The sequence below is a fragment of the Protopterus annectens genome, chromosome 6.part0, assembly GCF_019279795.1.
Source record: "Protopterus annectens isolate FY-2018-M chromosome 6.part0, PAN1.0, whole genome shotgun sequence".
Taxonomy (NCBI): domain Eukaryota; kingdom Metazoa; phylum Chordata; order Ceratodontiformes; family Protopteridae; genus Protopterus; species Protopterus annectens.
This window is the reverse complement of record NC_056737.1, coordinates 1,065,533,543-1,065,551,134: the sequence shown is the minus strand read 5'-3', so window position 1 is coordinate 1,065,551,134 and position 17,592 is coordinate 1,065,533,543. Positions and strand designations below refer to the sequence as shown.

The 17,592-nt window shown below is 39.1% G+C and overlaps 1 protein-coding gene across 1 annotated transcript in view; it reads right to left on the bottom strand.

Moving 5' to 3' along the window:
- Nucleotides 1–17,592, bottom strand: part of LOC122804682 (cholesterol 24-hydroxylase-like) — a 491,057-nt gene that overhangs the window by 369,743 nt on the left and 103,722 nt on the right. The window contains exon 3 of the mRNA XM_044074688.1: nt 3,781–3,862. Within this exon, the coding sequence (XP_043930623.1) occupies nt 3,781–3,862 (82 nt within the window). The remainder of the gene's footprint in view (nt 1–3,780; nt 3,863–17,592) is intronic.

The following is a 17,592-nucleotide window of genomic DNA, read 5'->3' as shown; positions in this document are numbered from 1 at the left end:
GAGATAAGACTTGATACCAACATGCAACTGCACTTCTTTTTTTTTTCTTTTTCCATGAAGTCCAAGGCCATGGTAAGAATGCCAAGCCTTGGCTCTATCTAGCCTTTCTTGGAAAATATAAGAATTTGTAGGGGAATCAGTCATGCTATGCAGTTTGCAGTCATGTAAACTTCATCAACTACAAACTTTCTGCAACTATCTTTACATCAGAGAAGGAGATTCCAAAGAATAAGGGACAAATTACACAGTCTTGAGGCAGTCCAATAGTGACTGGTCTACTACAAGTGGATATGCATCACTAATTCTCACTCTGTGTATTCAATCCAAGATGAAATTTGCAATCCATCAAGTGATGTAAAGGTTATTAATTAAGCTGATAAGCTTATCAACAGTGCCCTGATGTTGTGAGTGTATCAAACAGTTTGGCAATGTCAAGATAAACAGCAATAGCTGAATGACCCCGCCATGGCACCAGTTACTCTGTCAAAAAAATAAAGCTAAGCAGGCAAGATCTACCCTTCAAAAAACAGGCAACTTGGGGTCAAGAGCTTGTAAAATACAAATATTTGCTGTTAATACAGCAGACTAAGATGTGTCCTATTAGTCTATAGTTCATATAAATGAGGCACATAGGATGATAATTTCCAGGGCTAGTTGCTGTGCCAGCTATATTCAGGGATACCGCAACCAGTGCTTTCCATGCCTTCAGCATATACTCTGTGGACAAGCTGAGATTAAAAACTAATAGCTTATAGCCAGCTCTGCGAGCATAGGGAGCTAAAGCCTTGACTACCTCTCAGGCAAACTAAATTCGTTTAGACTCTCAGGTGGCTGACATAGCTGGCCAGGGAGGATGTGATTGAGTGGGTGCTGTCAGGTTGCCTATCCTAGGGATGGAGGTGGCTGTGGCTTGCCATTTGGGTGACACCTATTGAGAGCACTAGGGTGTTGGACCCATAGTGCATGGAGAGCCTGTCAGTTTATCAACAAACGTTTCTATCTTTCTAGCCATAGACTGACAACAATGTGACAAAACAACTTTTGGCGGCAGTAGAGTTTTCCTTTTTCTCCACTGTTGTATGACCTGAGAGTTAGCATATATATAAGTCTGGGAGCTGTGGAGGGTGTTCCCACATATAAGGGGTGCAAAATTTCTTGTGCAGTTCTCCAAAAGTTGTATCACGTGACTGTTTCAGGGAAATCACTTTTAGTTAAAGCGAATCTGACTGCTCAATATGATTCCAGAGCATGAGCCTGGAAGCATGTACCTGGTAGGAACTTGGGGTAATTTGTTCCAGGGAGTTGGCATTAATGAAATTTAGAAAATGTCAGGAATATTTACTGTTGGTTCTGTGAAGACTCCCAATTGATGGACAAGTAAAGGAACTCAGCCAAAGTTAGGGTGTTATGATTAACAGACATGGAATCCAGTCTATTTAGATGCCTTAATGTGGTTCTCAATAAACATTAAAGGGGTTCTTCATTTAACAACAGTGTTGTACTTGACCTTATTACACATGACCAGAATATCAAGGAGGTCAAAAAGGGCTGCACAGTGGCACAGTTGGTAGTATTGTCTCCGTACAACCAGAGGTTCTCCAGTTCAGTATTTGTCTTTGGTGACTTCTGTGTGGAGTTTGCATATCCTTTGTTCTCTCATGGGTTTTCAGCAGGTGCTCTGGTTTCCTCCATCATCCCAAAGGTATGCAGTAGGTGGATTGGACACTTTAAATTGGCCTTAGGTGTGTGTATGTGCATGTGTAATATGGAAGAACAACTGAGGCAGGGCTAGCCACCCAGTATTGTGAACATTGGCTCTACATGATTGTCACTGTTGCAGTGAATCTCCACCCTCCCATGTGCAAAAGTGGAAAAAGGAGTTGTAGCTGACTGGCTGGATGGATAGCATATCTCTCAACTGTACAGATTTTCACAGAATGTCCAGATTTTTGCCTTAAATTTTTGGCCTGTTTTTCATAAAATTGTGGTTTTCTGGCAAATTAGTGTCAAATTGTTAAAGGCTGAAGTTGGAAAATAATGACAGAGATTTGAGTTTTAGACTTCATGCCATTCAGAAAATTCATGCTAATGCAAAACCTGTTATTCTATCAACTTTCTCAAGTTTGTAAGAGCAATATTTAAAAACTGCCCCTATTTTTGGGCCTTTGTCCATATTTATTTATGGCTTTGTCCAGATTTCTTGCGCTATGATGTTGAGAGGTACGACTGATGGATGGATGGATGGATGGATGGATGGATGGATGGATGGATGGATGGATGGATGGATGGATGGATCAAGGAGGTCAAAATCACAATCTTGTAGTATTAGGTGTAATTTAATATGCCGAACTGACAAAAACAGATAATCCTTTGCTTCTTCTGTCATTTAGGGACTGTTATCAAGACAATGGAACCACATCACATTTCTCTAACTACACTTATATGAATGGGCTCAAGTATCAGGAAACCTTCAAAATCAAGCAACTTACTTTTCAAACTCTTTCCACTGAGCAGAAATACCATAACATAGACTGTATTAGGATCACAAGGCTGGAATATTTAATAAATGAGCTTTGCCTAAAAAAGGCACTATACTGACAGAAAACGTTTTAGCCAATATGTGGAAGGCTGGAGAAGAGTGGCAAAGGCTGTACCAAGGAAAGCAAGCTGGTCTGTCAGTCATTGACTCCTGCAATGATGCATACTGGATCTCCCCTAGAATAACACTGATTATTAATAAAATTGTTAAAATCAATTACTGATGATTGAAACTTTGGCATCATTCTTGAAGAATGCAAGATACTGCAGAAGACAAGTGCCTTACCCACCTCAGGCCCCTGCACAGAGAGCTGAAGAATATCCCTCGGTATATCCCTAAGGGAGGAGCATGTAACATGATTAACTCTGATATCAGCAACAATGACAAGATACTCATATTTTAGGTGCAGGGGCCAATGTGTGTTGGTCACATCACCAGTTCTCATGCTAGATGCACTGCTGACCCTGAGTCTATCGTTACACAACCTGATGAATGGAGTATTAGTGTGCCTGACTATTTAATCATCTACTGCTAATCCATTACAATGTGTGGCTTTTAGCTGAGATGTCCTCAGAGGTGTTTATAAATGAAGGCTTGGAACTAGGGTGACTCAGTTAATGTGTGGGTAAAAGTGCAAATGTGGGTATATTAGAATGATTGGTATTATGTGCCCAATGATTATCTAAAGGGCATCTAGCAAGCTTAGGTAATGATTTCTAAACAACGTCTGCATATGTGGGTGTAGTTTTACGTGGCTGTAACATTCTCATTAGATGTAAGTTCTATTTTATATTTGCAAGCATATGACAGTACAAACATATGGTGATATTACACATGCCATAGTAGTATGCGTATGTAACAACATCAAACAAGTACATTTCACTCACCGACAAACTTTTTGGTTTGGTTAGCAACACTCTGAATGCCAGAGATTGCGAGCTATCACCTTCTTTCTAGTAAATTACAAACTTAATTTATATTTCTGCTTTGTATTGTGCGACATTCAACCTCCAATGAGTATTTTCAACACATCTGTTAGCTGTGCACAGACTGGGCTGAATACCCCAGCGCTCGCAGATTTGCTGCATGCATTTCTGTCAAGTAAAAATTAGCCTGAAAGTTAATTAGTAAGAAGTGAATTAGAAGGCATATCATTGCACACCTATAATATATAAACACTCATTATACCCATTTCAATGCACCCATCTGAATCAGACATTCTAAAATAGATACACTGTTACCTGCACAGCCTCAGGACTGATGGCATACAGTATAACACGATGAAGGGCATTCAACCGATAAATAGGCCCATATTGTTCAGCCCTGGTTCAAACAACATAAACATATTCAGTTAGTTGGATTATTAAAAGTATTTTAGACAGTTATATGTATTTATTTGTTAAGAGTTTATGTTTTACATTAAAATTTATGTTTGACTTACATTAAAAGGTAGATTACACATTATCAAAGGACAACTGTTTTCCCTTTCACACCACACAAAAGTTCATAAAACATGCTACAGATAAAACATTTCAAACTATCTTTTTAGTCATTGGGAAGAAATATATACTTGGAGGCTTTTCATTATGTGGATTTTCAGCATTTTCTGATGCCATTGGTTACTTTCCTTTTACTTTAGGGTTCCTCAGTGCTTGGCATTATCTATCACCAATTGGCACTACTTCTTTAAGAAAGCCATGTTTGTAACGCAGAACACATGGCGCAAACAGTCACGTCACAAGAGCCAGCCCAGGCTGGTAACCATATCTTAATGTCAGCATTCTGTTTTTCATGTATTCCACCTACTCCTAAGCCTTCACCATGAGTTGAGAATGTATGCTTTCACCCAACCGTGCACATTCATTTTCTGCCACTCCACATGTGTTAATGATGTCTAATGTCTCTGAAGGTCTGCTATACCTCAAGACACTGCTTCTGTTCTTCTCTGGAGGGGATCATCCTCCACCCACCAGCACCAGAAGAAGACACTATACATACTTAAATATAAGTGTGTGGGTGTGTGTCGAAACTTCAAAATAACGAAAGTGCAAAAGCGCGAATTGAACTATGTCGAATTCGCGCTTATGCATGTACGTAATGTGGTGAAAGTGTTTAGCTGGGATGGTGTCTACAGTTTAAGGTGAGTGAGTGTGCATGAGTGTTTTTCTAACTTGTACGAGTGGGTTAGGGTAGGGAGGTGGAGGTATGATTGTGTGTGCTGGCTGTGTGTGATTATTTTTTTCTTTACTGTTTGTGTGCTCTTGGAGTTATTATATATAAGTAGGGGGGCTGTGGGGGGTGCAGGGGGGCTTGCCCCCCTGCAATTGTGTAATGTAGGTGTGTGTCTGTGTGGTGTTTTGTTATACTGAATTGTTGTGTGGTGTGGGTGTAATGGTTTATGTGTTTTGTGCTGTATTATGTATGTCGATGTTTTGGTTTCGTGATTGTGAAGTGTCGGTGTTGTGATGGTTTCAGCTTTATACTGTCAAAATGCTGAAATGAAGTGAAACCATATATATATATATATATATATATATATATATATATATATATATATATATATATATATATATATATATACACATTATAAAATTTATTTTACAGTTTGTTCATATATATATATATATATATATATATATATATATATAATGTGTGTGTGTGTGCATGTGCACCTTCCTAAACAATATAAAAACCCATTTTATGCAGAGTGCAAGCTCCCATGCACTCCTACACCACTGCAACTTATATATGTCAACTTCAACATCGCATAACAGCAGGGAAAGAGCAACTTCCCAATACTCCCTACACTGAAACCTCCCACATACAGATGCTGGCAACATTCAAGATTAAGAAAATTTGATCTGTTAATCCAGCAAAAACAAATCTCGACATGTTGAACATTTAACCAAGGCCATGGATCCCACGTGTGTGTGTGTGTGTGTGTGTGTGTGTGTGTGTGTGTGTGTGTGTGTGTGTGTGTGTGTGTGTGTGTGTAAACATATGAATGTCATATGTTTGGTGAACTGTTTCTTTGCTTTACAGATGGAAGTACAGGGTTATTTGTTCAAATAACCTGTTTATCAAACAGATGTTTTGTCAGATGTTTGTTCTGTCGAAACAGGTTAGTAGGATGTATACCAGGTTTGCATGCATGTTTGTACACGTGTGTGTGTGTGTGTAGAGGGGGGTAGGGTCAGAGTAAGGGTTAGATAAGAGGACAGTAAGTGTGTGCCAATTTGAGTGTTTAGTGTTAGGGTTGGTTAGGGGACAGATTCAGTGTGTCCGCGTGCTCGTGTTGGGTGGTTGAACTGTCTTGTGTGGTGGTGCTATAGAAAAGGCTTTTTATTTTATTTATTTGTATAGCCTTTGTTAGTCCCATTAAACTACTGGCAGCTTTTCAGCAGAGATTTGAGGTGGTTTTTATATTACTAGGCGAAATCTGGCCAGGGCACTTTCCCTACTCTTTTTAATAGGTGCAGTGCGATCTTTCACATCCACCTGAGTCACCACCAGCTTAAGCAGTCTGGACTGTGGTTTAACATCTATTTCAAAGGATGACACACTCAAGAGTGTGGCACTCCTCCCCCTTATGCTGCACTGCAGTGTCAGCAATCCCTCTACTTGGTGTGGGAATAGAACCCACTGCTTTCTGCAGTAAAGGCAATTGTGCAATCTGCTGCACAACTAATACTTACATTGTTAAGATGCACTTTAGGGTTAGGGGCAGGGATAAGGTTAGAGTTAACACATTACTGGAGCCCCTCCCTGAATGGTCATCCAAGTAACATGCTGACTACTTATAATATAATCATATACAGAGATACAGATACAGATATAGATATAGATATAGATATAGATATAGATATAGATATAGATATAGATATAGATATAGATATGGGAGTGCTGAATATTTTCAACATTATGCTGGTCAACAAAATTTGGTTGCCTAAACAATGTTTGACAGGTGTGCAAGATCATACATTATACAGGGTAGGGGAATAAGCCCTTTCTCCATTATTGTGCAATCTCAGAGTTAGTCTTTAATTATTTATTTATTTGTCTTTATTTACCTGGAAAGTTCGACTAGGTAATACCCATTTTCACTGGAGTCCCATGGAGAAAAACTACATTTATTTACATTGAATTTTACTTTGTTTCAGTTAAACACAGAGAAATTACATTTCTATTTACATTTATACACATACAATAGTTACACTTCTACACTCTAATATTCTACAGAGGAGGAAGTTACTAAAGAGAAATCCCACGTGCAACTTAGTAGATTGTAAAGGTAGCAGTTATGTGCAAAAATTTGTTTTTGTCATTTCAATGACAGGTTGAGAGTGTTCTGTTTAAGGAGACTATTTGGAGAGTATCATATGGAGAGCACAAAATCTTAACCTGGTGATAAAAATGTGCAGGACCAGGATTGGTTAAGATGTTTAAGCAGTGGTTTAAAACTACTGAGTTAGTCAGAGAGTTTTATTTGTGTGGGGATACTATTCTATAGTTTAGCAACATATTGGGAGTAGGGCAAATCTCCTTCATGGAATCATAGAGTCTTAGAAAGTTACTATGCTAACAGCCCAAGAGCCCTTACTAACCTAGCCATACCTATTATCCAGGAAGGAAATGGGTGCCACCACAGGACTGAATTTGCGGTCATCCACCCATTGATCTAAGTTGCATTTGAAGAGGGTCACATTTCCTAAGTTGCATTTGAAGAGGGTCAGGGAGGGGCTCTGTTTCACATGAATTGGAAGTTTGTTCCAGAGAAGTGGCAGTCTCTGGGAGATGTATCTGTCTCTCCAGCATGACCTGTTCATGTCAGAAGATAGGTTAAGATCCCTGGAGTGAGTGACCTTCCTGCTGTTTGATTTAAGAATGTGTAGCATTTCCATTAGGGCCAGGTCAGAGACTGCCCTGTAAACCAAACACCCCTTAGCAACCTGTAGAAGACAGAATACAGTGACAGTCTTTCTACATAAGACTTGTTTTGTGTACCTTGTAATTTCTTGTTGAAAAACCTCTGTGGCCTCTTCAGTTGTTGCAGGTGCCTGGTGAGACACATGCAAAAGGGAGCACTGGAATCAATTACTGGTCTGATGAGGGCTGATTATAATAGACTTATAACATCCTTAGATCTAATTGTGATGCCTTTACTTATAAGATGTGCTTCATATAAGGATTTCCTTACTTCTGTGGATATGTGGTGGTCAAAGTTCAGTCTTCTATTAACCTAAGTACCCAGATCATGTACCACAAGGTCTACACTTAGGGGGGGTGCTGTCTATAATGTAATTAGCAGGGATGTCATCTTTCTCAAAGGGAATAATAATGCATTTTTTTGCATTTAGTTTTAATCTGTGGCTTTGGCACCAATCATTTGTCTGTGTTAACCCTGTCTGCAGTATATTAACATTATTGCAGGACTCAATGATTGCTCCTAATTTGCAATCATCAGCAAACTTGGTCAGCCACAGGATGTCCAAGTTTGCCAATCGGTAAATCAGTTGACTAGCCATCTGGTAATATAGGGGTTAATTCCCAATTGGGAGAGTTTCTGTATAATAACTGAGTGGGGCATTGTGTCAGATGACTTGGCTAGGTCAAGGTAGGCGGTATGCACAGTCTTTCCCTCATCCAGGGCCTTGGTGACTTTCTGAAAGAAGTTGACCATGTTTGACAGGTATGAAATACATTTAATGAATGCAAACTGGGTTGGGTCCAGAGTTGGGCAATTACCTATGTCCTAAGTCCATAATGATTTTTTCCATGGCCATGCACATGAGGCTAGTCAAACTTATGGTCCCATAATTCCCAGGATCAGTTGATGGTCCCCCTTTGTGCAGAGGGATTAGTATTGCTGTCCTCCATTCCACCAGAAAATAGCCAGTTCTCAGGCTGTGGTTAAACAGGGATCCAAGTAGGTCAGCTAGATTATGTTTTAAGTTGTTTAATAAGCACCCCGGGATGTTGCCTGGTCCCATTGGTGCATGCATTTGGCCTCGGACAGTGCAGAGATTACCTGCTCTCTTGAGATAACAGGCTGAGGAATGGTGGCAGGTATACTTTGGGGGATGACTGGAGCGAACAGGGGGTGAAGTTTACTCCAACTCTGTCAGCTAGCAGGTAGGCTATTACGTCTGCTTGAGTGTGGGTGGTGCCATCCACAGCTAGTTCATCGCATAGCTGGGTATTCCCTTTTAGATTTCAGACATACTTAAAGAATGCCTTGTAATTATTTTTAGCTAGGGAGGCTATTTTTGCTTCGTAATTAGCTTTGAAAGTCTTGACAAGATTTCTAATTTGTTTGTTTATGCTAGAGAGGGATTTCTTCCTCTGCTGAGCCAGTTCCCTCTTGTTCTTGGACATTAGTTTCTTTCTCTCATTGTGTAGCCTTTTTATACCAGGATTCCACCAAGGTGGCTTGTTTTTTAGCAAGATCAGTTTTATTATGGTCAGGTACAGCCGATTCTATACATCTGTTAAGTGGTTATACAGGGCATTGATGTACTTCTCTGCATAGGAGTCCGTGTTATCTGTGTTCGAGGGGGCTTTGAAACTTCTTATACCATCACTTAGTAGGAGGTGATTTGTCTTTAAGCGTTTTTGATCATGATGGGGTATCCGGTCTTATAATTACATAGAATAAGACTGATTTATGGTCTGATCTTACCAGGGAGGACATAACACAGAGGGAGTGCAAATGTTCTCCCATGTTAGTGAGTACTATGTCCATGATGTTTGAGCCTCTTGTGGGTGTGTTGACTAGCTGTTCCAGAGCATTTGCATTGACAAAGTCCAAGAACCTCTGAACCAGCATGTTTGCAGTTGTGTATTTTTCCCAGTCAATGGTAGGATAATTAAAATCATCCATGAGTATGGTATTGGGCTGTATGGCAAGTGACTGAATTAAGTCCAGGTATGCTTTTCCTAGTTCATGGTGGGGGACCTATATCTCTATGATGTGAAAGGGGTCTTTACCTACAGTTAATGAGACATGAAGAAGTTCAAGAAAATCATACTGTTTGACCAGTCTCGAGGTGCACTTGTCCAGTCTCGGGGTGCACGTGTCCTTAATGAAGATGGACACACCTCCTACTTTGATTCATTCATGCTCACTTTGTAGTCTGAATGTTTGGAAGGCATTGTAGCCCTGCATGGCTGGGGTGCTTTCTGCACTTTTGAACAATGTCTCGGTGACTGCACAGATGTCAGCATCTTTTTGTTTAGACTCCTAGCATTAAGCAGCAATACCCTGAGTTTATCTACAGAGGATTTTGTAATGTTGGGAGGATAGTTATTTTGACACTGTGTAAAAAGGCACTATAGGGGTGGCTAATGCCTTTGTTTGTATCTGAAAGCCTAGAGGACAGGAGCAGACCATCTCTGATAATGCAGTGTGGCCTGTCAACTATGTCTTCCCACGCTGACGGATATTGGATTCCCTTGGACTGATACCAGAAGCTAAGCCAATTGTTAAAGTCGATCATTTTTTGTTTATATCGTGGCATCATCCTTGGAGAAGGTAAAATGCTGTTTAAGGCTAGGCTTATACCTGCCTGTGAGACATAATCTAATCATGTCTTAAGTCATACATCTCAACAAGGACTGTGACAGAATCATACTGGTACTTGTGGCTAAATGACTTAAGTGCTTGAGTGATTTGAATCAGTGAACCACTCTTTATCCAGCCTGGTGAGGGGAACATCCATGTGTCTCGCAATGGAGTGATCTATGACCAATACATTAGATTTTGTGGTGTTATGCCTTATGGGCTTATTTGTTGAGATACTAGTGTGTGTGTTATTATGTGTTGTGGTTGTTTTTTCCATTGTTATGTGTGTAAGTGGTTTCTGTTTGGGAGGCCACTGATCTTTTGGTAAGTTACTAGTGAGTGCCTCCACATATGTGGGTTTACGTGTCATGTCCTTATTTAGTGTGGGAAGCGTGTGTGTGTGCTAGCAACCTGTTTGGCATTTGATTTGTCCTTATGTGAGAGTCTCCTCCAATTTCATAGTGTAACTACATCTCTCACATAAAGTATTTGTTTGTTTCAGGAGTAAGTGGCTGTTAGTATACATGAGACAATTGCTACATTGCCTCAGGATACCTATGTCTATCAGACTGGCCAGAGAGATGATGGGAAATTGCCCATCCATGATAGCAGGCTCTTAATGTATGTTTTATTAGGGAAGGGAATGGGGTAATTTGACAGGCCTGTGCTGGTAGCACCAAGACTACAAGAGCTATACTTTGTTTAGGGTAAGGTCGATCAATAAGGCAACACTTCTCAGTGTGCAACTGAATTGCTCCTACAGCAGCAGAAAAACTTGGAAGAGTTTCACTGACAGCTGTTTAGGGGAAAAGTGAGCTTTTATGCTTTTGCGTCTATACAGGGCACTGCTAACTGCCACTGTGCAAACAGCAGCACCACGGTGCTCTTTGCACAATAATGGTGCTGCTAACTGCCACTGTGCAAAGAGCAACACCACACAAATGCAAGGCTTAAATATGAGCAAAGAGAAACATGTTTTAAACTAACTACTAATCAGGAAAGCAGACAATAAGCCTTCCACCAGCAATCCCCAACTCAGACAGGTTAAATCACCACACTTCTGACACAAGGGTACACAAAAGCATCTTCTTAATATAGAATGGCTGGTTTGAAGCCCAAGTGCAACAAGACCACAGAAACTGCCCACAACATCCCTACAACTACTAGATACAATGTAATACAATGCAATTAACTACTTAAAGCAGCAGCAGACAGTACAACTTTTTTGAAATTGCTTAAGTACAGTCACAGTACATAAGAAAAGTACAAAAAAAAATATTTAGAGCACTTTTATGTGCTTCCCATCTCATATAGACCACAAAAACACCTACTGCCACTAGATGAATAATCCTAGTCCTCCTAACATAAAAGCACAGTAAAGGAGAGTCCAGAGTGAAACTTAAAAGATACAAAATGCTACCACAAACAAACAGATACGGATGCAACAGTGTACTTTAAACAGCTTATAAAAGTGTAATTATTCAATAAAAGTACTTCATTTTGTATAAATGAGCCAAGAGCCACTCAACTATACAGAATTTATAAAGCCACTAAAAAGAAGATAAGCTGATTAATAAGCCCTCCGGCCAACAAAACTATATACAGAAATCTCTAGTGTTTCCCCAACATAAACAGACCTGGCTATCTCCCAGTGCACTAGATGGAAAATCCACTGACCTCTTGATGTAAAAACAAGTGCTTGCTAGAGTGTAAAAATACACTACTTTATACAACAGCTAGCTAGATACTGAATTCAGAGCAAGTAAATCAGTAGAACAGACAATAAAAAGCAAAATGTACTTTTTCAATATAAGCACCAGGAAAGGCAAATAAATAATTCAAGATATCAACACCAGTGTAAAAAGGGAGGAGCTTATTAAGCTCAATTTACAGCATGGGGGCAGCTTAAAATCACAAGGTTTAAAAAGCAGATCAACGAACGGGATAGTGGTTGGGAATAAATAACTAGCAGGGAATCACTTGCAGTGCTTTTAGTTTTTGCAGGCTGGAAACCTTTTCAAAACAAGACAAAGACATAGAAATTCACTGTGTATTTAAGTATCACCCAAGAAACAATTTAACCAATGAAAAAAAAAACAGCTCTATCACTCACAGACAAAAAAAATATAGGTTTACGTTCCTTACCCAGCAGGGAATCACCAGCAGTGTTTTAGTTTATGCAAGCTTGACAGTTTTGAAGTTTTCAGAAAAAGACAAAGACCCAGAAATTCACTGTGTATTTAAGTATCACTCAAGAAACAATTTAACCAATGAAAAAAAAACATGTGAAATGTGCAGCCTAGATAATTTAAGTGTCTATCTCTCACATAGAACAAAAATACTAGCCGAAGCATATTTGTTAAAACAAAAAATAAAACAGAGCAGGTAAAACAAAACGCAACACAATATCACTCACAGACAAAAAATATAGACTTACTTTCCTCACCCAGCAGGAAATCACCAGCAGTGCTTTTATTTTATGCACGCTTGAAATCTTTTCAGAAAAATAACCTGCAACATTATTTGACTTATTTCTGAGTAGTAAGGATTTGTTACTAGAATGGATGTCCCTTGGACAAGCAGATCAATGAACGGGATGGTGTGTGTGAAAAATAACTAGCAGGGAATCACCAGCAGTGCTTTTAGTTTTTTCAGGCTTGAAACTTTTTCAAAACAAGACAAAGACCCAGAAATTCACTGTGTATTTAAGTATCACTCAAGAAACAATTTAACCAATGGAAAAAAAAAAACGTGAAATCCTTCTACATGGCACACCTCATCACAAAAGTTTTCTCATCCAGGAAAAAAGAGGCCATTGTTCCCCACTACTCATCACTCATTAGACCCATTATAGAGTACAACACCCCTTTTGATATGTACCTCACAAGGCATCTACAACAACTGGAAAGGCCACAGAAATACCTCACAAAGAGGATTACTGGCCTCAAACAGATGGCCTAAGCAAACCGTCTAAAAAAAACTCTAGCTTTACTCTGTTGCATATCGCCTACTCATAGGCAATCTCTGCCTAACATACAAAGCTATGTCAAACCCAGAGATGTTGGACATGCTCTAATTAAAGAAATCCCAATCCCTCCGAGCTACACGCTCTAGGGACCTAAACCTTGTCACCACAATAAACAGAACATGCTGGAGGGATAGATTCCTGTCCCAGAGACTTCCCATACTCTGGAACAACCTACTTATCTATATCAAACAAAGCTCCTCATTAGCACTTTTCAAGAAAAATCTTGATGATTGGATGGGAGATAGGAAATTCACCCCGGGGATCACTTCTGTGGCTCTGCTTGACAGGGGTGCAGGAAAATCATTTTCTTGGGTGGCAAAAGCCAGGGTACCATTTGGCTAGGTTTATGTAGGCCCTAGGGCCAATAGCCTAGTACCTACCTATGAATCTATGAACCTATAAGGGCAGGTTTCATAGGTATATTAGCATTGAGGCACAGGGAACTAATCTAAGGGGGCAGCGAAAGCCAACACATTCTGGCTAGGCTTATAAATGCCTTCAGGCAGATAGCCTAGTACCTACCTATGAACCTATGAACCTAAATGTGTAGCCTAGATAATTTAAATATTTATCTCTCACATACGAAAACACCAAGCCAAGCAGACTTCTTAAAACAGAAAACAAAAGAAGCAGGTAAAACAGAAAGCTCTATCACTCACAGGCAAAAATATGGGTTTACTTTCCCCACCCAGCAGGGAATCACCAGCAGTGCTTCAGTTTCTGCAGGCTTGACATCTTTTCAGAAAAAGACAAAGACTCAGAAATTCACTATGTATTTAAGTATCACTCAAGCAACAATTTAACCACTGGAAGAAAAAAACATGTGAAATGTGCAGCCTAGATAATTTAAGTGTCTATCTCTCACACAGAACAAAAATACTAGGCCAAGCAGATTTCTTAAAATAGAAAACAAAATAGAGCAGGTAAAACAGAAAGCAACTCAATATCACTCACAGACAAAAAATATAGGTTTATTTTCCTCACCCAGCAGAGCAGTGCTTTTATTTTATGCAGGCTTGAAATCTTTTCAGAAAAATACCCTGCAACATTATTTGATTATTTGTGAGTAGTAAGGATTTGTTACTAGAATGGGATGTCCCTTGGATAGTAGGGCAGTAATATGTTTTTAGTGCAGGGGCAATTTTATGGATGATGAATGAGTTTGTGTGCTGTATATATAATTAGCAGGGAGTGCAACCTCCCCAAATGGGTGGTACAGAGGGGCACAATCCCCCTTCAAAAATGTTTCTTTTTTATTTTACTGCCTTATTTTTGTATTCACCTTGGCTGTTTCTCAGCACGTGCACATAACCTATTGAAGTTTGCAATGTTGACCTTTTCTAGACAACCTTGTGAAAACTGATGTTTGGGTATTTGATCATAATAAGTGGATCCATATGTACAGTATGTGTGTATATGTATGTGCGTGTGCATATATATATATATATATATATATATATATATATATATATATACACACACACACACACACACACACACACACACACACACACACACACATACAGTGGATATAAAACGTGTACACACCCCTGTTAAAATGCCAGGTTTTTGTGATATAAAAAAAGGAGACCACAATAAATCATTTCAAAACAAAACTTTTCCCACCTTTAATGTGACCTATAACCTGTACAATTCAATTGAAAAATAAATAATCTGCTAGGGGAAAAAATATAAAAAATAAAAAATGTACAATAAGCTGGTTGCATAAGTGTGCACACCTATAAACTAATACTTTGTTGAACCACCTTCTGATTTAATTACAACATTCAGTCTTCTTGGGTAGGAGTCTATCAGCATGGCACATCTTGACTTGGCAATATTTGCCCATTCTTTCTTGCAAAAGCGCTCCATCTGTCATATTGCGATGGCATCTCTTGTGCTCAGCCCTCTCCAGGTCACCCTGCAGATTTTCTATTGGACTTAGGTCTGGGCTCTGGCTGGGCCATTCCAAAACTTTAATTTTCTTCTGGTGAAGCCATTCTTTTGTTGATCTGGATGAATGCTTGGGGTCATTGTCGTGTTGAAAGGTGAAATTCCTTTTCACCTTCAGCTTTCTAGCAGACACCTGAAGGTTTTGGGCCAAAATTGGCTGGTATTTGGAACTGTTCATAATTTCCTCCACCTTGATTAAAGCCCCAGTTCCACCTGAAGAAAAGCAATCCCAAAGCATGATACTGCCACCACCGTGCTTCACCGTGAGATGGTGTTCTTTTGGTGATGCGAAGTGTTGTTTTTGGGCCAAACGTACCTTTTGGAATTGTGGCCAAAAGTTCAACCTTGGTCTCATCAGACCATAATACATTTTCCCACATGCTTTTGGAAGACTTGATGTATTATTTTGCAAAATTTAGCCGGGCCTGCATGTTTGCCTGTGTAAGAAAAGGCTTCCTTCTTGCAAGCCTACAGCATAGCCCAGACATATGGACAATACGGGAGATTGTTGTCACACGTAGTACACAACCAGTACTTGCCAGAAATTCCTGCAGCTCCTTCAGTGTTATTGTAGGTCTCTTGACAGCCACCCTAACCAGTTTTTGTTTTGTCTTTTCATCAATTTTGGAGGGACATCCAGTTCTTTGCAACTTAACCGTTGTCCCATATTTTCTCCACTTTTTGATGGCTGTCTTCACTGTGTTCCATGGTATATCCAATATTGTGGAATTTTTTTTTGTACCCTTCTCCTGTCTGATACCATTCAACAATGAGATCCCTTTGATGCTTTGTAAGCTCTCTGCGAACCATGACTTTTGCTGTAGCAGGCAACTGAGTAAATGTCAGAAAAATCTTGCTAGGACAGCTGAACTTTATTTGGGGTTAATCAGAGTCTCTTTAATTGATGGCAGGTGTGTACCCAAGAAGACTGAATGTTGTAATTAAATCAAAAGGTGCTTCAACAAAGTATTTAGTTTAAGGGTGTGCACACTTCAGCAACCAGCTTATTGTACGTTTTTTATTTTTTATATTTTTTCCCCTAACAGATTTGTTTGTTTTTCAATTGAATTGTACAGGTTATAGGTCACATTAAAGGTGGGAAAAGTTTTAAAATGATTTATTGTGGTTTAATTTTTTTATATCACAAAAACCTGGCATTTTAACAGAGGTGTGTACATTTTTTTATATCCACTGAGTGTGTGTGTGTGTGTGTGTGTGTGTGTGTGTGTGTGTGTGTGTGTGTGTGTGTGTGTGTGTGTCTATATATATATATATATATATATATATATATATATATATATATATATATATATACACACACACACAGAGACAGATATAGAGAGATACATAATTAACAGGAATGTGCCATTTTTTTTAATTTATTTATTAATTAAGTAAACTCATTGGAAATAAGTGGCTATTTTCAGGTGCCACCTAGGAGCACCATCTAGTTAAATGACATGCTCAAAGTCAGATTTGCAAGTGAAGTAATAGAAACCCAAACCAAATATCAGTGGCTCAGCAAGTAACAATCAGGCCTCTGATGTTCTGAAAGACAGAAGATTATAGGCTCTATTCCCACATCAGGTGTTTGGACTCATTTTTTTCCAATACTGACACTGCAGTTTCAAGTGTGGCAGTCTTCAGATGAGATGTTAAACTGAGATTCCATGTGCATGAGGTTGTGGTAGCTTAGGTAAATGTAGGTTGTGGGTTGGTATAATAGTTAAGGAGTTTGACTCACAGACACAAGGTACAGTGTTTGATTCTCACCTTTGGGAAGGAAATTGGCTAGACTTAAAATGGCCAATTAAGTTAGATAGCCTAATAATTAGCTAATAACCTATGAACTTATTAAAGATCCTATGGCATTTACACATCTAGCAATAAGCATATGAGCTGTTAATGAGCTGCTTCCACTAGTCCAGGGTTTGATTCTCTCAGCCTCTATTTGCCTACTGTATGATTGTGAGCAAGTCACTTAACCAGTAAGTGTTCTGCAGTAACTGGAAAATTGGGCAAGGTTTTTCAATAGTCCCCTGCACCATATGCCTAGTATTACCTACAGACTTCAGAGTAAAGCTTATTTTAACAATAATCAATGGCTGGATGTAGGTAATGCTGGGTTTGCTCATAACAGCGAAACACAGAAGTTACTGCAAAACCTATGTTGGTCCAATAAGAGGTATTACATCATGTTTCAATGTCTTTGTCATTTACATTTATGGGACACACAAAGAAGTTAATTACTGCTATTATACAATGATGCTGCAAAAAAAAAATTGTTTATTTATCTTTAAATAACAGCATTGCATCTCCAAACTTCTTGCTTCTGTAGTTTTTCTGTGCCATCTTCCTCAACTTGAGAGAACTTCATACTACACTAAGTATGTGTTGGATATGTGGCACTAGAAACGATAAGAGCAGGCAGCAATGTTGAAAATTAAGTTACCACTGTTTATTGTAAGCGCTTTTGGCTCGGTCAATTCCAAGCCTTCATCAGACAAAACA